Here is a 22,960-nt window from a genome sequence, read left to right as displayed (position 1 = left end):
TTTGCTGTGAGGTGACAGGGCTAACCACTGAGCCAACATATCAACCTCTAAACCAACAAATTTTTATGCAGAGTTTTATCATACTTATGCAGGGGCATTTTGCACCATGTGGTCAAGCTTTTAAAGAATCTGGTCTGGAATTCCCAGACATCCCCAAGCAGAGAGAAAAAAAAACCCATATCTTATCCAAAAACCATGCCAAAAGTGGCATATTGGCCTAATGAATTGAGGTGCATAATGGTGTTTGACAGCGATTGGATGGTGCCCTTCATTATCTCTACAGCCACAGAAATCTCAGAAAACGCCTCATGCGGTTCCCTGCGGTGCTTGTATTTACCCTTACTGGCTTTTGCATTAAGATCTTGTCTGGTCAGAAGTGGGGAGAAAGACCTTGCGCTCTTTAATCCATATCATAAGCTGTGATCTCCCAGAGAAAATGCGTTCAATGCAAAAGACAAGTCCCATTGACCCGTCAGTTAGTAGAGGAAAGGTGAGGAAAACATATGGCTTTGATTACAGCGGCGGCTATTTTAGCGGACAAGCCTGATGCTGATTCACACGCAGAGAATAGCAGCACCATTAGAGGGCATAAATAATGTACAGTCCTTTTTCTACACTACTCAGCTAAGTGCCTTGAAACCTTGGGCTCCACTTGTCAGGTTTTTCAATAGATTAGGACAAGATTTATTTTAAGTCTGTAAAGTAGCATGTTCCTGACAGCGTTCAGCAGGGATCGAGTGTTGCACGTGAAAGCACGGCACCCTGGTTTAATTGTAGCGGCACTGTGGAGCAGACAGGCCTTGTGTCGGATCGGTTAAATATTTAATTCAGTCTCACTTAAACTTCCCCATGATCCATCGTATCACACCAGCAGAACACGCGAGGCGGAATTACAACAGGGATAAAAGACATGAAAGTTGTAATTCCAAACATGGCCCTTGCTAGAGCTTACAAAGAGAGATTTGTGTTAAGAAACAGATCAGAGACTTTGCCCTGTCTTTTTTCGTCAGTTTCCTTCGCTCGCTGAATTTGTCTTTCTCCCACCCACTTTTCGCTCTCCGTTCCCTCTTTCTTCCTCTCTCAATCCATCCCCCGTCCCACTGAAGTTGCAACTGAGAAAACAATTAAATCCAATTTAAAATTCGACTACATGTCTGTGTCATGCCTCATTATGGGAAGGTTTTTGGTATTCAAAATAATTGAAACCTGACGCGTTAAGTGCGCGGGCGGACTCCCACTGCAGGGCCCAGGGAGCCGCAGACAGAAGAATGATTGTGAAAGAGAGAGAGAGAGAGAGAGAGAGAGAGGAGAGAAAAGGAGACCACTTCAGTGTGACAGCGCGGGGCAGCCGTGTGTAGGGATCTGACAGCGGGGAGGGTTCTTGTGTGTGCGCGTCACGTATCGGCCTCCGAGAGCTCAATTACAAGATTGATACTCAGAGAGGAAACTTCATTTTGCTTTACAGATGTCGGCACCGCCAGAGAAAAGCGAGGCTGTTGTTTAACATAAGACGGGTTTGTGCAATGAGAATAAGCTCATGTGAAACTAAAAGGCCTTTTATTTGCCTCTAATATCAGAGTTACGTTTCTTTAGGTCTATTTCATTTCACAAAGCCTTACTTTCGACTAATAATAAAGTCTAGACTTCACTGCACCTTGAGGAGAGAAAGTCTGACTGACACTGAAAGTAACCAACTATAGCCTGTTTGGTTTTTCTGTAGTATTTGGGCTCAGTGTTATCTGAATTAAATGATGCAACATTTTGAGGGATGTAAACAATGAAAAAGGTCCTAACTATTTTCTGTTTTACATTTTTAATGTCCATAGCTTCCGAGAATCCAAAAACGTCCACATATTTGTAAATGATCCTTTGGCACGTGTTTTAACATAAAGTTATTATTGAATTCCCTCTTGTTTCAGTAATGAAGTAGTTTAAAAGCAACCAGGAAATTTTCATGGGCCTACAGTATGACATGACCACATTGAAATGGTCTATAGAATGGAATGGAACAAACTAATTTAAAGATCTTGTGTATATAACTTAAAGTAAGTTACTCTATGTAAGATAAATTGTGAAAATACAGTGAAATGTATACAGAATTCAAAAGTTAATTTTTTTAAATAGTCTAACTAAATATTGTCTCTTCATTTTTCAAAATTGACTTCAATAGTAACAGCTTCAATCACTTAGATTAGTTGTCTTGAATGTTATCTTGAATTTGTAGGGAATTTCTTTATTTTTTATTTTGATTGCACCTTTGACCTAAAAATATGTTGCAGATTTTGGTGTTACAAATAATATACACTTTTTTTTTTGCTTGTTCAAACTACTTATTTGAAATGAGCTGAAACACAATTCTTGAGATTTCACTGAGACAACTACATTTTTTATGGTTCAATCCACATAAATTTGTTAAAAGTGTAAAGTTAACTTAATATATGTTTGGACAACATGAATGAATTTTGTGAAACCCAGCATTTTTTAAAGTGTATATATATTTTTCTAAACATTTAATTAAATTGGTGGAAAGAGACATCAGTTTGCATGTGTGTTATATCCAACTTTTATATCATTGAGGTTAGGTGTTTTCACTTGTCCTAAAAAGTCAAGCCAAAACATTTTACATATAGCGTCCCCAAGTGGCTGGTTGCAGTATATATCAAAAATCAAGTCTGGGCCATGTATATGATAAGAATGTTAAAGTTAAACATTAAATAAATTTATTCCAAACATTGTTTTCATCATTTTAGGTAGTTCTTATAATGCTGAGGTATGTTTAAATGTTTTTTTTTAAACAAGTTTGCTTTTAGATATTAATAAAAATGTGTGATCTTATGATTATGTGGTGTGATTGGGTTTGGGCGTTTAAGTTGAAGTCACAACAGAATTATGCCGAGTTCAGGCTGCATGATGTCATGTCACAGATATTTTCATACTGCATGACTATCCGGGGAGGCGTTTCGCCGCTGCCTTGTTTACACTGCAAGATGGATCGGCGAAAGGGGGTTTCACACTGCATGACTTTACAATAGGAAGAATCACCGACAACTTTGTCCAAACTACGTCTCACAACCAAACACACATGAGAAGTGACATGGAAACAGGTAGAGAATGTACTTATTTTGCTCAACTGGCTTTAAAAAGAATTAGCAATTTCTCCTATAACATTTTTTTTTTTCAACTCGGACAGACAGACACGGGTGCTCCTGTCAAATTGACACTATTTTTTTCTTCATTTCTCGGGGCAAAATAAACTAAAAATGAGTTGGCCTGCAGATACCAATACTAGTGGATGCTGATCTCTGATTGGCTGTAGGTGATTGTTAATGTTATTTTCAACCTGAACACATTTCACACGGCATGATTTAAATCGCCGACAGGTCCAGATATCTTGCATGCCAAATATCTCATGGGTGTGGACGACTCATCTGCGATTCTCTCAGAACGCATCTTTGGTAGTTCACACTGTAATTGTTACTCATGTGAACGAGAAGCGATTTGATTTCAGGCATTTGTTGGCGATTTCTCACAACCTGTCGGTGAGTCAAAATCGGTGCTAAAATCACAGTCTAAACTCGGCATTATGCTCCCAACATCATCATCAAATGCAAAATGACAGCAGCCACACATGGGATAATTTAGCTTCAATGTCAACTGCGGAAGGAAATAAAAACTATACTTTAAATAAAACAGAAATATAATAGGAATAAAGTCTATAGGATACACTGAAATAGAACTAAATTCACAAAATCTTTCACTGTTTTTTACTGCAGAACTGTTTTCCAGCATCTTTCATGTAAACAAGCCGCAACTTGGGTATCACAGACAATTAAAAACCACAAATACGACATCACTTGTTTGTTTATCTGCATGCGGCTCATAATTACAATATTTTTACTCTACTTGAAGGCCACATAAGGTCTACTGAAGTCTCGCGCTGATTATGATGTTCAGAAGAAAGCAGTGCCAGACTGCATTTGCATTTGAGTATGGGCCAACACTTGATGAAGTTCTGAGAACATCTCTGTTTCTTTTCAAAAGACCAAAGGGCCATCTCTATATTTTCATCTTAATTTGATTACGCGCCATCCTGTCTCTGTGAATGATCTGTTTTGCCTCAAGAGGATCTTTTAATCACTTTCCTCTCATAGTGTTTTTTCTCTAAACGTGCCGCAACTGTCTTGGACGCTTCCCAACCACGCTTGATTGAGAGGTAAAAAGACTTTTGGGAGAAACTTTGTGTTTGGGTGCGTACGTGTCTGCGGCTGGCTTGTGCGTCGTCAAAAGAACTGACAATTAGTTTACAGTGGCGCTACAGAAATGCTCACCGCCTGCCTGGTGGCGGAGATGCTTTTGTCTCCTGTCCTCCATTAAGAGAGCCATAAAGGTAGCGAGAACAGATGGCTGCTGGCCTGCTCTGTCCTGCATCTCCCAACAACTGCCACCGATCCTTTGCGTCCATTAATCTTCTCCTTCGTATTCTTGTGACACAACTATATTAAACAACTCAGGAAAGAGAAAAAGAAATAGAAATGGGGGAGAGAGCCAAACAAGCCAACGCAGCTGTCAGGAAGCCGAGAGTGAACCATCAGTCCACAAAAACCTCTCTAAACGCTTCTGTAAAACAGTGCGAAGAAAATCATTCTGCCTTGAACCTGACCCTATAAAAGTGGTATCCATGGCCGGCGAAACAATAAATGCTCATTAAAAGGCAGCTGCCAGTGCTGTTGAAGACTTCACAGGCCTGGCTGGAAAACACAAGCACATCTGATTCCAATTGTAATTGAAGAAGACAACTGTTTCCGCCCGGGCTGAAGCTGGGGAAATTTACAGTGCTGATGGCAGGGCTTGTTAGAGGCTGGACTACACAGTAGCTGAGGCCTGTTAAACACACAAGTTTGGCCAGAGTGATTCAATGCCTTTTCTTTTTTTTTAACTGCACCATTAAGTTCAGATTGATTCCTTTTTACTGCCAGGAGATTTCAAGTACAAATACAAATGGTTTGGTGCAATAAATTCTCTTTCATAGATGATCTTATCTAAAAGAATGTGCCAGGAAATGAATGAATGAGACAATTCAGGAGTTGGTATTGTCTGTATCGTCTTATATATTTAAAAAGTTACAATTTGGTTTCTCTTTCTCTTATTCATACAGTAAAGCCAATGATCAAGCCTGTAATTATTCATTAAAATATGATTAAAACTAAAACCTTTCTTAACCTTATTCTTCAATGCGGAAATGCGCTAGGTTTTGCGATTGTTTTAGAACTTTCGATTCAGTTGCCTATGGAAGAAATCGACTAGGAATAATAAACCGCAGAAAACAGTCAAAGTACTTGCTCTACAAATAAGTGTTTGCATGACTACAGACAAAGCAGAAAAATATAAAAAGAAAACATCTTTCTTTAACATCAAGCAGCAGAACAAGCCATTTTATAACATCTAAAAATTAATGTAAGTGAATAAGACCGCAAGTCTCGAGAAAAAAAAAACCCTAATCAAATACACCTCAACCAGCTAATCAAGCTCTTACTAGATATACTAGAAACTTCCTGGCAGGTGTGTTGATGGAATCGGATTTCTACCTTCCAATCCGTCCCAGCATGGACCAACGTTTATCCTTTTTCTCATTACTTTATTAATATGATTATTTGAATCAGTATTTAATCTTGAAACTATTTTGACTAATGAATAATGTTCACACATTGCTTAATATAAGAATGTTGCATTAACCTGTCTCTTCGTAACTCTAAATGTTAACTCCAAACAGTTTGTGGATGTCTGACGTAGTGGAAACTGCCAACCATCTTCAGTAAACTTTAAATATTTAAATCTCTGACTCCGGCTCTTCTTCATCTGACAGACTGATCATTCTTTAAATTCAAACTGTAAATTATCCCAGCAGTTTGTTAAAGCAAGTTGAAGCTAAACTCAGCAGGGCACCTGTCCTCCGGGACTGTTGTGTTTGGACACCCCTGCTTTATAGCATATTATAACAATTCTATATTTACTTTTTGCTGTAAATGAAGAGATCAACTCTGTAAAGCACGTCATCAGAGATTTACATTGTAGTTTTAAAGGTTTGGTTAAAAAAGCAGGTGTAGTTGAAATTAATCTTTTTAATAAGGTCAGTTCTCCCCAAAATTTCTTATTTTTGGCATAAAATATTTTTTTTTATTCTCTAGTGCTTAAAATTGTTAATAATTATAATTCTAGTTTTTATTTTTAAGACTCCTGGTTTAATGTGATAAGATAAATTAGGTTTTATTCATATACCATAAAAAATCTGCAAACACGAGGTTCTTGTTGTAGCTCAAGCATGCATGCTTGACATCAACGTTATTGGTTTGTGCATGTCAAGCAGCATGTTTGAGCTTTAGTGAGAGTTGACTGTAGTTGAGATTTTGTTGATTGAATGCTTGTTGATTAGTGTATATACGTGAATAAAAGCCTACATAAATCTCTTCATCATATAAGACTACTTTATTTAGAAGATTTGGATTAAACATCATTGACAACAGAATTTTAATTTTAGGGTAAACCCTTAAAGTTGCTGGCACTTCAAAACGAAGCTATACAAATTGGTGGACTTGAACTGAACTGGCATGAACATAAAAAATGTTGCTTTTCTAAAACCTGAAAAAAATTAAAGCCAGAAATGTTTCTTTAATGAGGTAACACACACACACACACAAACACACACACGCACGCACGCACACACACACACACACACACACACACACACACACACACACACACACAATGTGGTGGACTTGTTAGCCCCCTACACCAACTTCAAACCCTCAAGGTTTTAACACTCTTAATCTACACATTATATTTCTGATAAATGTATCACTTCTGATCAAATGAGTCTGACTACTTAGATGCACATTACAGCTGCCTTTGCTTTACAAGAAAAATAAACCCAATCACACTCTGCAAGGAGGAAAAAAACACAGACACACACACATGCGTCAGTCCAGCGCTCTGTGCTCTGCAGCGTGAGGGAGGTGGCCACTCTTGATGGGCTTTCTCTCCATCAGCATGCTGAGCTTAAAATCTGTTGTCTGCGGCAGTGGCGTGCAAAACACATTAATGCGTTCGAGGCCACCGTGACTTTATGAGGGACAAATATTTCAGAACGCAGCTCTATTTGGCCCCCTCTGCTGCATGTCCAGAGCAGTCAGTGGCTAAATTGAAAAATCAATTCCAATTTAAATGATTGGAATAAAGAACTCCTGGAGTCAGAGATAAAAAGGCTGTCTTCTCCTAGATCCCCTTTAATTGGAAAGTCATTTCTTCAGGGTATTCTAATGGTTCTGAGGGAAGATTGCAAAGCAAAGTTGATGAGCTGGAGGAGGGTTAATAGCTTCTGTATGTGTTTCTGTGACTGCATGTTAGGATGGTTTGTGCATTGTCCTTATGCATGCAAGCCTGCCTTGTGACAAATGGACAAAATGAAGAAACATCCATGGATCAAGACACTTAGTGGTGACTTTGCCATCGTCAATATACTGTAGGCTCTGTTCAAGAGCATCAATGTGCAAATATCATTCAAACTAAATTTTAATTCTCGTCCAGTAGATCAAAATATTAAGCATGCTTCTTAAAACCCTTTTAACATTAATAACATGGCATTTGTTATCTAATCTTGTCTAGTAATGCATCTCGATAAAGGTTCTCCAATGGCATTTATAATTGTTTGCCAATTTTCTCAACTCACCGCAGCATAACTTTTGTGCTCCCTTCACCTCTTATCTTTATCTTTAAAAGGTTAAAATTTACATTTACTTAAATTTATAAATTGATTAATAATTCCAAAAACACAAGCCTACAATTTAACAGTTACATGACAAGTTAAGGTGTGAAACGATGTGGATAAAACAACGTTTTCCTGAAAGGAGGCTCTGTTAGTTACATTTTCAACTTTAAAACACATAAAACCTAATAAGATATTGCTTTGCTGAAGCAATATATTTGATATGGTCAAGATAAAATAAAACTGCTAAAATGTACTCACATTTAATGTCGATCCAAGCTTGTGTTGACGATTCATCTGTAAAAAATGGCGACTGTGCTGTACTCTAGCTCTCAAACTCCAAACAGCCCTTAAACGTGTTATAAAAGTAGGCTAGTTCATATTACTCCTCTATTAATCCGTGTCTTGTGAAAACATTTTGATTGGCTTAGATGAAAATAAAACACGCAAATATAAAGTGTTTACACTCAAAAACGAATTCCTTCTCGTTTGAATTTGGCGCACAGGCGGAACTGTAAGTTAGTGTAAACAGCCAGCACGCCTCAATACCGTAGGAAAAGGCGGGGCTAAAAGCGTGACTTCTATCGAAAGTCATTACGGTCAACGGTACGTCAATTTTAATTGAATACTCATTTTGTATGATTTGTCTTCTCACTTTCCTAACACCACTCTCTTTTTATAACCAATAATACATTAAAAACATACAAAGACAGTCCGATAGAGCAAAACAGAAACCAATAGCCTATGTAAACATTGGAAATGTACTTGATTTAAATTAACAAACGAGATTGGCTCTTTGGTTGTTAATGTATTGGCTAATCTAATGCATGTAGGCTATTATCAGATAAACACATTTCTGTTACTTTTAATAAATATTTTATTCAACCTGGCACTTGCAAAACTGCTTTAACTTTGTTGTTATTGACAAACCATACTGTGGGCCAACCTTAAAATCATCAACAAATCAAAATTGACGCTATAGCTAAATGTACAATTAGACCTAATCCAATGTCATCTTTAATCATAATCAGAAAATGTGCTTCTCCACGGAAAGGCACTGTCTGGCATAGCTATACAGTCTTTTAAAAAGTTATCTTTGATCAGTACCTTAAACAGTCTTATAATCTTTTAAAATAAAAAAATGAATTTATATTTTTATATTTGTAGCCAATCTGTAGAAGATTTTCACATCATTCTTAACCTAATTTTTATGGAAATCATGCAAAATATATATTTTACATTGTGCTTAACCCTACATTATTTTAATAAAACATTGCTTTTATTGTAATGGAATGTTTCATACTTGTAATTTAGGAAGCATAGTAAACTGCATTTGGGCCATGTCACTTTTATGGAAATGACAACACAAGATGTTATTTAAAGAGCTGTTCACATCCTTGCTCTTGTAAATGTGTGTTAATAATATGGCAACAGGTGGTTCACCAGTCACATGGAACATTATATCACAAGTTCTATCAGTATACAGCATGATCTCTACAATTTAGCCATTTTTTTATAATTAGGCAGTCTAGTCTGAACATTTTTTTTTAGTAGTTGGCAATAAGAGATATGGGAATGCAAAAAGTTTGATTCCATTATCTCTATCATGGTGCAGAAATTATGTCAGAACCTGGAAGAATAATTCATCATTTTTTTTTTTTTTTACGTGACATTTTCCCTAGGGTTTAAAATATACAATGTGGTAAACATAACTTGACAATACTTTAGCATTTTGTTCTATAATGTAAATTATTTTACAAATGTGAATTCTGAAGCTTTTGTGTGTATTTTAAAATATGTTAGTTGTCTTTCCGTACATTTATTTATGTAAATATTATGGTATTATTTGCTTTAACTGACGCAAGAGCGTAAAGATGGAGAGAAATGAAATGCATGGGATGTACATGCGCAATTCTGAGTCAGAGTAAAAGAAGTTTGTTCCAATGTTCTATGTCTGTGAATGCTTGCATTAGTCTCATGGACCCATCAACTAGCGACTAAAAATACAGAACGACAGAAACCCTTCTTACATTTCTTACAAATTATAATAACATTTGGGGTGTGATTTTGTGCTGCTCATGTAGTATAATTTGCTTAGCACAGACTTTATTTCAAAAATCCCCTTTTATAAAATTGAATTATTCACACAAGCCATCTGACATCATTCCTACACCACTGTATTGTGAAAAGTGTTCAGTAAAACTCGCAAAAGTAACCAAAAGGGCGGAGCTTAAAAGAGTCAATTGGAAGTTACATAAAAAAGAAGTGCAAATTCATAACCATTAAAATAAAGCCCACAGTTTATTATCCGTAGACAGTACTTTAACTGTTCATTGGCTGTATCAGTGTGCAATCTGTTACAGGTTGCGTTCTCAGTACCATCAGTTAGTCGAGCACAAAGTGCTAACATGGGCAGTTGTTATTGAAGAAGAAATAATGGTCATTGAAGCACGGCTCTATAAAGTAGATTACAGAGGTAGACAGGATATTTACAGATACTGCAGAGGTCAAGAGATTGTCTATGTCTGTGCTGGAGAGATGTGTGTTGTGCGGGAGGAGGGGGTTCACAGAGGAAAAACACACAAGAACTCTGGTTGGTTTCATTTCCTGGGAAGAAAGGAAAAGTTAAAAGGTGGCCCCTGAACAAATGAAACTCAATTTCACGGCACATTATCCTTCCCTGTTCTCTTCTCCTGGCTTTCATTTTCATTAAGACCACAGACAAGCATAAATTAATAATTACTGCCCGAATGTCTAAATGCAGGCCGCTCTCCTGTAGCCTTTCATTTTCCACTGTGGCCTTGCATGTTCATGCTTGCAAAATGTTAATTTAGATAATGTGGCCTGCCCCTTGTCAGATAATTCTGTTTGGTGGTTCCACTAATACATAATGGTCTTTCTGATTAGATGACATTAAGTCTATCTTGTGTTCAATCAAGCCTGTGCGATTTCCTTCCTCGCCGACTCAAAGATGAGCAGATGAAGAACAGAGTCACATGGCTGCCGAGTCTTTGATACCTTTTTACTTTATGAACTGTGCTGAATGTCAAATGAGGGTGAGTAATTACGTCTGACCGGCAAAACCAATATTACATTTAAGCATGCTTCTGGAATAGGCATTATGTCGCTTCCAGACATGCAACTGTCTAAATCAAAATGTAAAAATCAAGAAACACATAACTGGTGTTCAGATTAAATTAGACAGTGTGTTCTAATGCTATTAGTGCTATCTTTTTTTTTTATTATTACCCGAATGGAATAAATAAGAATTATGCATGCTAGTTAGTGTAGTCTATTAATTTGATCATTAATGCAACACATCAGGGTTCCTCGGTGCTTGAACACTCAAGGCACTGAAGGTCATTAATGTTATAATTGTAGTTCGGGTCCTCGTATTTGATTGGCTGAGCATTTAATTTCTGAATGTTATATTGTTACATTAGAAGGTAGAGATGAGTAAATATCATTTTCCGTGGCTACGTTTAAAATTGGATTCTTTCTTATTTTGAATAAGTACATTCTTTGTGATCCGTAACATTTTTTATATAACAGGAAAGTGTGAAGAATAGAATGCGGATATACACATCCATAATGTCTTCACTGTCATTTGATCTATAAGCTTCAATTTTGTCATCACACAAAATAATATAAAATGTTATAAATAATATACATTTTAGATTTTCTCCCTGAGTAATATATAATTTAATTGCATTTTGCATATTATTTTATGCAACCCATCCACCCTTTATTACTTTTCAAAGTTGCTTGTCTGAAATAGGAGCATTTACTAAAATAGTGCACAACTAACACAAGACATACATAATGCAGACCCTTTTATGTCTAAGCAAACTTTAGGATTCATATAGCTTAACTGGTAAAGCATATCATTATAGCAGATTACTCAAAAGTCTTATTCAGGCCCATTCAGTGTGGGTTTTTGGACCTTATTTCAGCAACATTTTTTCTCCAAAACTTACTAACCACGCATACTTTCATTTATTTATTTTTTAAAACACAAGCATGTACACCACCGGTCAAAAGTTTGGGGTCAGTAGGATTTTTAAATGTTTTAAAATAAGCTTCTCCTGCTCACAAGGCAAAAAAAAAGTAAAAGTTTAACTTAGATATATTGTAAATCATGTTCTAGCTTAGCCAAAATGCATAAAAACAAATAAAAATTTGATGGATTAAAAAACAGGAGGAATGGTGATCAAAAGACCAGCTAAAAAGTCCACACACATTTACAAACTTTTATTATCATTGGTTGACTAGGATCATTATGAAGTCATTGTTTTAATCTTGTTTCAGTTGTTTATCAGTGGCAGTAGGGGAATACATCTTTTTTTTTAAACATTTCATCATTTGAGATTAGTATTGAACTGAAACATCACTCAACAAATTTAAGTTAATTACAGTTTTTCTCAGTGGCTTGGTGTATTTCTCACATTACTATTTACATTTGCACAACAGTTAATGCATTTCTCAAAACAGTTAGTACAAACTGCAAAACCTAGTTGATAACCTGCATAAGTGTGTCATCTGCTCAAAATGGAGAGCTCATTCCTCAAAAGCAAGTATTGATGTCAATGAAAGTGTCGGTATCATCAAGATGAAAAAGTCCTGAAATCATTGGTTATGAACCAATGATGAAGATAGTCATAACTTATTATGGCAGTTTACTCTGTACATTTCTTCAAATGCAATAAGGTCAGATTTTGGTGACACTTCCTGAAAATGCTTAAGAATTCCAAAAACAGTATGCAGATGACCTACTACTTTCGTTGAGATTCTGAAGTGCGCATCCGATGGACACTAAACTATCCCATGATGCACCACAAGAATTCATGAATGAGAATGAAGCAGGTATGTCACGTAAAGATGAAAAAATGGCATCTGTAGTATGTCCCAGCTCATCCTTACTACTCACATTCATAGTGTATAGAATGTACTTTTCTATCGGTCTAGTAAATTTAAATGCTGTACCTACAGAGTAGTAGGCAATTGCAAATGCAGTCAATACATTTTATTTTGAGAAACATTTAAAACATTTTGAAGCAGTAAACATGTCAGGCTAAATAATTCAAATGAATCATTGACTTCTGCTGTCTTTATTAGTTTCAAAAACACAGATTTCTTTACAATTCAAAATGGCATCTTTAGATACCTTTACTGCTGGAGATACCGTTGTCCTAAAAAAAGTAAATAAATTTTTTTGGCGTTTTTAAAACCTTGACTTTTCCAAACCTTGGTATACCTTGAAAACAGTTATCATCCCATGCCTGATTGTAGTTTTTCCCAAAATAAAATTGCCTCATCATTTCCTCTACCTTGTGGGGTTTTAAACCTTCAACATAAACAAAGAGATTTTAAAGAATGCAAGTTGCTGGCACGCATTAAAATTCCATAGTATAAGAGACAAATTACTATGTAAGCCACTGGGGTGAAAGCTACCAGCATTTTTCAAAATATCTTATGTTGTTCTTTAACAGAAGAGAGAAACTGAAAATAGGTTTTGAACAAGTGAAGATTGAGTAAACGATGACAAATTTTCTTTCTTTTTTGTGTGAACTATCCCTTTACAGGTGAACCGACCATTTTTCTGGCATTGTTGTCATGTGCCCAACCAGCATCAGTTGTATTAACTTCCATTCACAATTCTCCATTCTTGGCTATAAAGCATAGTAAAAACATCTATCAAATGTGGACTTCACAGTCTCGCCAGAAACAAATAGTATTCTTATTCTTCGTAATAATAATCTTTTTCTCACATTCTATAAAAGTATACCATTTGGACGCAGCCAGATTATTATTAAAAAAAGAAAGGAAAAAGAAAGACAGAAACCAGAATTCATTTAGAAATATGGGATGAAAATGCAGCAAAACCAACAAATTATTTTTTATCTAAATATCTACTCAGTATTTAATCTAATACGTAAGCTAAAGCAGCCGATAGATTATGGCACCTCTATTTGACAACAACATCCCACTGAACATGTGAATTCATTTACAGTTATCTGCACTAAACGGATCGAGCGACATTATCACCTTGGGCATTAGTGATGAAAAGACTGTGTGAAGTAATCACCTGGAGAATGTCTTTATATTCACACTCGACACTAGAGAAGCACACACTCCAAAGTGATGACATTGACACGGTCCATGTTTGGAATGAGCAGCGCTCGTTATAAATGTGCTCGACATGGGACGCGATTACAGCACCGTGGATATTTTAGTCTTTGTGCCTCAAAGTCATGTTCTAACTGAAATGAATTTATTACAATATGTGCAGTGATATGAAACATCTAGCTGGAGGGGTGAATCCCGCTCAAATAGCTGGAGCAGAACAAGACATCAAACAGCTCATAACTACTGTACATTTCTGTCTGAGAGAGAGGAAAATCATCCTATTCTCAATCAAAGATGCAGACAACAGGGATCTGCTGTATGTAAAATGCACTAAAGTAAGCAGCCTGACGAAGAAAACAAAACAATTTGATAGACAGCACATTTGCGGCTTCTTCACCGCCTCAAATTTCAGCAGTGAGCGACAGAAACCTTTTATGCTCATGAAAAGGCCGAACTTGAATTACAGTCACCATTGATTGCCACTTTATATGTAGTTTTTCCAAGGTTGATAGAAACTTTAACCTCATTTTCAATAAAGAAGAAAAACATGAAACGTTCCAGACCTTGAATTTTTACAATGCTGTGTTGAATTATGCAGCGATCAGTCAATTATTCATCTCCAAGCCTCTCTGTTACAGCCACGCTTTCAAAAGCATGCAAAATGGACCTGTGCACGGCCGTGCTGTGTCAACACATTTCCATCAGAATTGCTTACGACAGGAAATTGTCATTCAGTGTCAATTCTGCCTAAGCTTTTATAAATTTGAAATAACACTAATGCCAATTAGCTGCATTGCTTCAAAAAACAGTTTCCTGAGCCAAACACTTATGTGATCTCATGGGTCAATTCTGCTACGCACTACCTTTTGAGCTCTGCAACTTGTACTTACAGTAACGTTTTTTTTGCTGGGAATAAATATTCCTCTTAAAAGGTGTATAACATTTTTTGGGAATATGCAAGCTTATGCACTTAAATATTTGCAAAAATGGCAAATTGATAAAAACATGGAAAGTTTAACCAGGATGAATAAGATCAGGAGCTCATAACAATGTCATCTTTATTTTATTGGGGTATTTTAAAATTAAAAAATACCGCAAAATTATTTATTGAACTGAACAGGTTAATAAAACATTGAATGTTTTAATTATTGTTAGTTTTTTGTTTGCTTTTCTGGCAATCTGTATTACACTAATATGGAAATTACCTCATAATTTCTTCTTACTCGTGGGGTTTAAAAGTTTTTCTTCTGTTGAACACACACACAAAAAAAAAAAGATAATTTGAAGAATGCAGGTTGCTGGCACCCATCATCTTGCAGAGTATAGGGCAAAATTTACTATGTAGGCCAATGGGGTGCCAGCTACCAAAATTTTCTAAACATCTTCTTTATTATGTAGCAGAGGAAATTATTTAACCAATAAGATCAGGAGCTCATAACAACGTCGTCTTTATTTTATTGTGGTATTTTATAATACCATTTTTATAATACCATATTTTAAGATACCACAAAACTATTTATTTAACATCTATTTCAATTGGCAGTTGTTTATCAGTGGCAGTTGTCAACTGAATGTGCCAACAATATTTTTTTCTTTTTTTTTTTTTTTGGATTGAATTGAACAGAATCATTAAACAGATTTAAAAAAAGTACATTTTAATTATTGTTTGTGTTTATTGTTTGCTTATCTTGCAATCTGTATAACACAAATAACCTCATTATTACCTTAAATTACCTCATCATTTACTCTTACTCGTGGGGTTTAAATGTTTTTCTTCTGTTGAACACAAAAGAACATATTTTGAAGATTGCAGTTTGCTGGCACTCATCATCTTGCATCGTATAGAGGAAAAATTACTATAAGCTAATGGGGTGCCAGCTATCAGAAATGTTCAAAACATTTTTAACCCTTTAACTGCCCCACCAAGAAAAAAAAAAAGCTGTATTGCATTTCTTAACTCCCAATGTCGCTATTCAACACACCTAATGCATCTTTTTCAACACATCCCCTAATTTCTAAAATATCAACCTCTCCCAAATGGTTAATATGTAGGTTTATGGTAAAAGTACAGTAATTAATACATATACTATGAAAATCAAAAAATATGCAGTTTTAGACCAATATATATATATATATATATATATATATATATATATATATATATATATATATATATATACACACACACACACACACACACACACACACACACATATATATATATATATATATATATATATATATATATATATATATATATATACACACACACACATATATATACACACACACACACACATATATATATATATTCAAAATAAAAAAAAATATTTACTAAATCATCTTTATTTTTTTTTAAGTATGCCATAAAATATTAATAACATATTTTCTTTTTTTTTTAACAATAAAACCAAAATCAAGTGTAGTAGTGCAACAGAATTATATTTGTTTGATTTTTTTTTTTTTTTTTGTAAACTAAAAATGCTGTGTATGTAAACCGTTACTTAAAATAGTCAAAACATAGTCAACCATTTGGTAGAGCAGGCAGTTAAATGGGGTTATTCAACAGAGGAAAATGTTTAACCAGGATGAATAAGATCAGGAGCTCATAAAAATTTCATTTTTATTTTATTGTGGTATTAAAAATAATTATAAAAAAACACAAACTAATTATTTAACAAATCTATTGCTAAAACTTTCAGACGTTTATGCTGTTTTCACATGTTACTTCCTGATGCCATTAAGGAATATTTCAAGCTAGAAACTGAAAGAAGTTAAATTTGTAAAAGGATCACCAATTAAAATGGGAAAACATGTCTGGTTGTAAATATTTAGAAAAAAATGATTAATTATTTATTTTTAATTGAGGCTTTTCAACTTAGAACATTTTGATTAAATGTAAAAACCACATTTATAAACCACATTTATAAACTGTTCATAAACAGTTTATAAATGTACTTTTAATTAGGAATAACAATGGATATAATAATTAATAATAATTATTTTTTATAATTTACACTCCTGTTTTGTTTATTAATGCTAAAATAAATTGCAAAGCAATGTTGGCTTACACATTTACTATTAACTTTGGTTTGGTTTATTAACTAATCTTTGGTTTCATTTATTCTGAGTATATGTATACATATGTACTTGTATACTGTATGATAATAGGATGCAACAGATTTTGAAAAATGATGCCGCCTGTTTTGTCAGTGATGCTTATTGCCTATTATATTGTTACACCAATAGATAGCAACAATCATTTGAGTTTGGTGACAACTTAGTGATGCTTTGAATCATTTATTCAATCCTTTTTTTACTTCTTCTAAAAATACATAATCATTGTGAAATTAATTTTCTGAACTGATATATATTTAGAAACACTGATATAGTTAGGGCGGTGCAGTGGTGCAGTAGGTAGTGCTGTTGCCTCACAGCAAGAAGGTTGCTGGTTCAAGCCTCGGCTGGGTCAGTTGGCGTTTCTCTGTGGAGTTTGCATGTTCTCCCTGTGTTCGCGTGGGTTTCCTCTGGGTTCCTCCCACAGTCCAAAACTTGCGGTACAGGTAAATTGGGTAGGCTAAATTGTCCGTTGTGAATGAGTGTGTTTGGATGTTTCCCAGAGATGGGTTGCAGCTGGAAGGGCATCCGCTGCGTAAAACATATGCTGGATAAGTTGGCGGTTCATTCCGCTGTGGCAACCTCTGATTAATAAAGGGACCAAAAAGGAATCCCCTAAATCAGGACCTGTGTAATAAATGTGTTGCATCAATCTTGCGCTTTGTTTGAAAAGAGGTATAGGCTTACATTAATACCATCAGTTTGATTCTGGATTTAACTTCAAAATAAACCTTGGTTAACCATACCCTTGTTGCTCAATCACTTTGAAATCAGATGTACATTTCTGTTAAGGATTAACTTTAAACTTGCTATTGAGGGCCAAAATGGCAGCACTCATTAGGAGGATTGAAGAAAATCACTTGCAGAAATATAAATGAGCATCTCAACCTTTTTGAGTTTCATGATGGAGCAGATAGTTCAAAGTAATTCAGAAAGAAACCTGTTATGATTGATTGAAATGTAATTTCAAATGAGTTAAAATATTAATTATATTCATTTTAATATAAATGATTATATATATATATATATATATATATATATATATATATATATATATATATATATATATATATATATATATATATATATATATATATATATATTTTTTTTACAATGCTCTTTAAAGTGAAATAAATGAACATAAACATAGGAGGCTGAGAAAAATACTGATTTTAGGAGAACATTTCAGATGGCATTTCAAGGTTTTTGCATCTGAAGTCTTCATTTACTAATGTACATTTATTTTACTACACTATATACTATACACAAATCATCACAATTAATCATAGGTGAATTTTTTAATCAAAGCTAAATGTTTTAATCAAAGATTTGTTAGCAAGTGGTGTAACACAACTCGATTTAAATTAGAACCAAGATAAAAAAAAAAATCCTTGATTAGCTCTAAACTCTGCTTAACAAAATGTTTATTGGTGCAATACCTCATCAAAGAGGTAAACTATCAACTGAAAGGTCATGGCACCTGTATTTGAAAATAAAATAAACAACATTATATCATTAATGATGTATCTGTAAATTGATTATAGATTTAATATTATTTGATTAATAGATTTTTCAGAAGCAGCGGGGCACATCTATCCAAAATAAAAAATAAAAAAAATACTGTATATAATATTCCACCTTTACAAACTGAGATTTTATTACTTCAGTCTTGTTGATGATAATTATTATGAAAACATACCCCATACTGTAACACAAATGACCTGATTTGCTTGGCTCAATCTTAACAGTTCATCAATAACTAATTAAATTACATGAAGAGATGTAAGCTTCTTCTGGTTTCCTTCTTTCTTTGAATATGTGGCTTTTCCCAGGAATATTGTGCTCGTTCAGCCGGAATGAATGAAAGGTATTATTTCTCAGTCATGTGTTGTGTAGAGCCGTGTGCTCACTGTACTAAGCATGAGTGGTTTTATTCTGCTAGTTATTGTCATTGCTCAGTAACACATGTTTTACAACTCAACCATGAACAATTTTGATTGCCCTTCAGATTAAAATATAAGCATGCCGCTTACGTAATATCATATGTGACGTTTTGTTTCGCGGCTGAAAATCTTCATTAGAATACACTGAATCGTGGATTATGAGTTAAACTGCTTTACATGATGACATTTGATTTAAAAAAAAAGTGTACACTTCTCTCAAGCTGACAAAGTGATTCATTCGCAAAAGAGTTTAGTCTAATAATCAGACTCACAAATATTTTATTACCATATTTGACACCATAGAATAGAAAACAGACACACACTCATGCAAATCCACACAGATACACTGTAGTGCATGTGTGCAGACACGCACCATTTCGCTCTTTCATTCTCATACACACACACACACACACTCTCTCTCTCTCTCTCTCTTATACCGTGTCATTACAGAAGACAAGATCAGAAAAGAGGGAAAAGCACTTTAAAACAAGACATCCTTTCAATATTTATACGTTTCTTTTACTGCCATAGAAAGAAATAAGGAACAATGTGTCCATAAATCTTGCTACAGTGTTTACATCACATAAAAAGAAACTAAAAGGCAAGTCCTCTTTGATGAGGTAAAAAGATACTTTAACATGTAGTTTAACACAATAAACATTTGAATTGTTACAGACCGAGGACAAATGCGTGACAAAATAATGTCTATGATTATAGTTTAAATAGCTGCCCCGTAACATTAGATACGTCCATCTAATAAAGGATCCTTTCAACACATATTCTTTCTTGATTATCCAATAAGTGCCTCATCACCATCATCATCATCATCTACTTGGTATAATAAAAGCCTGTAATCTATGATTTAATATATTCGACATTACCGCTAATTAGCAGAGTGTAATTTTAAACCCATCCGGCTCAATTGTTTCACTCTTTATTCAAATCTGACAGTTTGGGATTGCTGTGATTACTTGATTTTTGCCTTGAAAAAGGCAAATTATGTGAAGGACTCGTGTGAATATCGGCTGGCAACGATTAATTAAATCTGTCAAATATTTTAGGAATCTTCTTCTTTCAAAAAATAAGCAATAAAACAAAAATGTGTTGCCAGCAAGTGTACATTAGCATAACCTTATTATTATATATAATTTATCTGCAAAAAAAAAAAAAAAAAAAGGTTCAGCATGCACTTTATTTAATCAAATATAGTCTACATGGGGGGGCAATGATGAAAAATTATTATCAATTATCTTCCATTGTATCTCAGAATGAATATTCTTGCTGCATATTTGCTTATTGAAGATGCTGACTTGAACACAATATTTATGTAGTATAATGAATTAAATGCTTATTTAAATGGGCCTATTGATGAAAGTAATACCCCAAATTCAGTGTATTAATGTTTTGTAACATTTGGTGACCTGTACAACTGAATTTAAAATCAGTCCTTACAAGATTCAGCTTCAAAATGTAGCTGTTTAAATGATATTGTTCATCAACTTTATTATGCTGAACTTCATAATAAAGTTCAGCATGCACTTTATTTAATCAACTATGGTCTACATGGGGGGCAATAATGAATTATTATTATAAGTTATCTTCTGTTGGATCTCAGAATGAATATAATGTTTCTGTGACTTGCTGCATGTTTGCTTATTGAAGATGCTGACTTGAACAATAGATATTTATGTAGTACGATACATTGAATGCTTATTTAAAGGGGCCTATTGATGAAAGTAATACCCCAAATTCAGTGTAATAACGATGTGTAGCATTTGGTGACCTATACAACTGAATTTAAAATCAGTCCTTACAAGATTCAGCTTCAAAATATAGCTGTTTAAATGATAGTGTTCATCAACTTTATTATGCTGAACTTCACAATAAAGTTCAGCATGCAATTCATTTCATCACCTATGGTCTACATCGGGGCCAATAATGAATAATTATAATAAGTATAAGTTATCTTCTGTTGGATTTCAGAATGAATATAATGTTTCTGTGACTTGCTGCATGTTGTTTTGCTGAAGATACTGACTTGAACAATAGATATTTATTTAATATGACACATAAAATACTCATTTAAATGGGCCCATTGATGAAAGTAATACCCCAAATTCAGTGTAATAATGATGTGTAGCATTTGGCGACCTATACAACTGAATTTAAAATCAGTCCTTACAAGCTTTAAAATGTAGCTGTTAAAAGATAGTGTTCATCAACTTTAACTGGGTGTGAGTGAATAAACCCTAAGTACATTTGTTCAGCACAGTTAAGTATTTATTGAATAACATGAATTCAGGACAACACATTTACATGCCTGCATGCTTCCTCACCATAGTGGCAGCGAATTGAAAGAATGATGGCTCAGAAACAAAACAAATCTAGAAATTCAATATAAACGTCGGTATTGTTCTCCTAATAGATCTACTGCATACACAATACCAACTTTTGACATTATATACAAATACCAAAGTGAGTGAGTTAACCTATCTTCTGCTCTTGTATATACAATAATGATAGAAATGAAACTTGATTGTTTTTTTTCTTCTAGTTTAGAAAACATTAAAAGCAGATATTAGTCTTTTCTGTTGATCAACATATATTCAAATTCACATTTTCAGAGGTTCTCCTCCAAGTTTGGATCTTTAACATCTTGGCAAATAGTTCTAACATTGATTTGTGTGTGTGTGTTTTTCTTCTTTTAATACAAAACAAAACCTCTGAATCCGATTGAATTTCCGAAGCTTTCTCGCTGGTTTAAATACAGTATAAAAAATCTTCAGTGCTGTGAATTTGTTGTAAATATTATCACCGAGTGTACCAAAAGGTACGTTTTACTGTGCTCAAATTGTCACCTTGGTCAACTCGTCACATCCAATCCCACATCTGGTATATTATAATGTTGATATCAGTGATAATACGAGTCCTAATACTACATTCGGACACAATCCATCCTCCACATCGGGCCCAGCATAAACCCTTGGTGCACCTCTATGAGCGATTGACCTGTTTCTGTAACTAAATTACCCTGCGAAGGGACTCTGGAGAATCGTCCTACAACACAAGTGGCCAGTCTTCAACGTCATGCTGTTAGTACATCACTGTGGTTTTCAGAAAAAGTCTTCCATCTGCTAAAAACAAAACAAAGAGAGACAAGATAATAAGTACACTGAACAGAATCGAGCCATTAAGCAAAGATAAGTAACAGTGATGCAATGAAAACACAAACAACATCACCGTAAACCCCAGATTATGTCACATTTTAAAAACATAATATAGCACTTATGATTCAAAGCACTTCACAAATGACAGTCTGTGCGTAAATAACATTTAGAAGAGAAAAAAGCTGTAACACTGCCTTCTTCAACGTGTACAATCTAATGAGCTCAGTCCATTTCCAGGGAAACCTTCACTGGCGAGTGCATGCCTGAATGGACAGCAGCTCTCTTTGCTTGTTCTGGTAAAAGCATCTGTTAGGCATGGCTCAGGAGCTTGTTTGACGTTTATTACCAGAACAGTTCCTCTGTGTCCGGGAATGCTGCATCACTGCATTTAAGCAGCGTTTGCTCTCTTGTGTAGTACAACTAAATAAATCAGCAAAAGTGGTGATCAAAGATGCATATTTTTTTGTAAATTATAGTTGCATAACTATGAATAAAATATATAATGAACAAAAAGGCTAAACATCAAATTGGGGATACTATATGTTAATATGTTAATGTTAATTTCATGGTAATTCCATTAAATAGGTTTCAGCTTACTGTAGATAAAAAAAGAGACTCATGTTCTAGAAAATATAGTAGACACTGATGTATTGCATTTTATTTAACCCAGAAGTATTGATTAATGTGAAACCAAATCTGATAGACATTGATTAATTGCAGGGTGTGCATAAAACGGCATTATGCCATCAAGTTTGTTTATGTTCTTTATTGGACTTACAGATATAATATTGTGATCTAATGATGGTGATTAAATATCAAGAAATTTACGACTCTAACTCTCATTTTAG

At 34.5% G+C, this 22,960-nt stretch overlaps 1 protein-coding gene and 1 long non-coding RNA gene across 27 annotated transcripts in view; both read right to left on the bottom strand.

The window, feature by feature from the left end:
• LOC137496481 (uncharacterized) overlaps positions 1-8,311 on the bottom strand; it is a 69,600-nt gene extending 61,289 nt beyond the window's left edge. For both annotated transcript variants that reach the window (XR_012385494.1, XR_012385493.1), the window contains exon 1: positions 8,021-8,311. This is a non-coding gene — a long non-coding RNA (uncharacterized lncRNA). The remainder of the gene's footprint in view (positions 1-8,020) is intronic.
• A 10,896-nt stretch (positions 8,312-19,207) lies between these two features.
• The window catches only part of dachd (dachshund d), a 245,506-nt gene continuing 241,753 nt past the window's right edge, over positions 19,208-22,960 (bottom strand). For 14 of the 25 annotated variants that reach the window (XM_073912271.1, XM_073912270.1, XM_073912280.1 and 11 more), the window contains one exon: positions 19,208-22,079. In XM_073912271.1, coding sequence (XP_073768372.1) covers positions 22,039-22,079 — 41 coding nt within the window. In that variant the 3' untranslated portion in view covers positions 19,208-22,038. 25 annotated transcript variants of the gene reach the window in all.

This window comes from Danio rerio, chromosome 9, assembly GCF_049306965.1.
Source record: "Danio rerio strain Tuebingen ecotype United States chromosome 9, GRCz12tu, whole genome shotgun sequence".
Lineage (NCBI taxonomy): Eukaryota > Metazoa > Chordata > Actinopteri > Cypriniformes > Danionidae > Danio > Danio rerio.
Note: the sequence above shows the minus strand (reverse complement) of the source record. Positions and strands in the feature narration are given on the sequence as shown.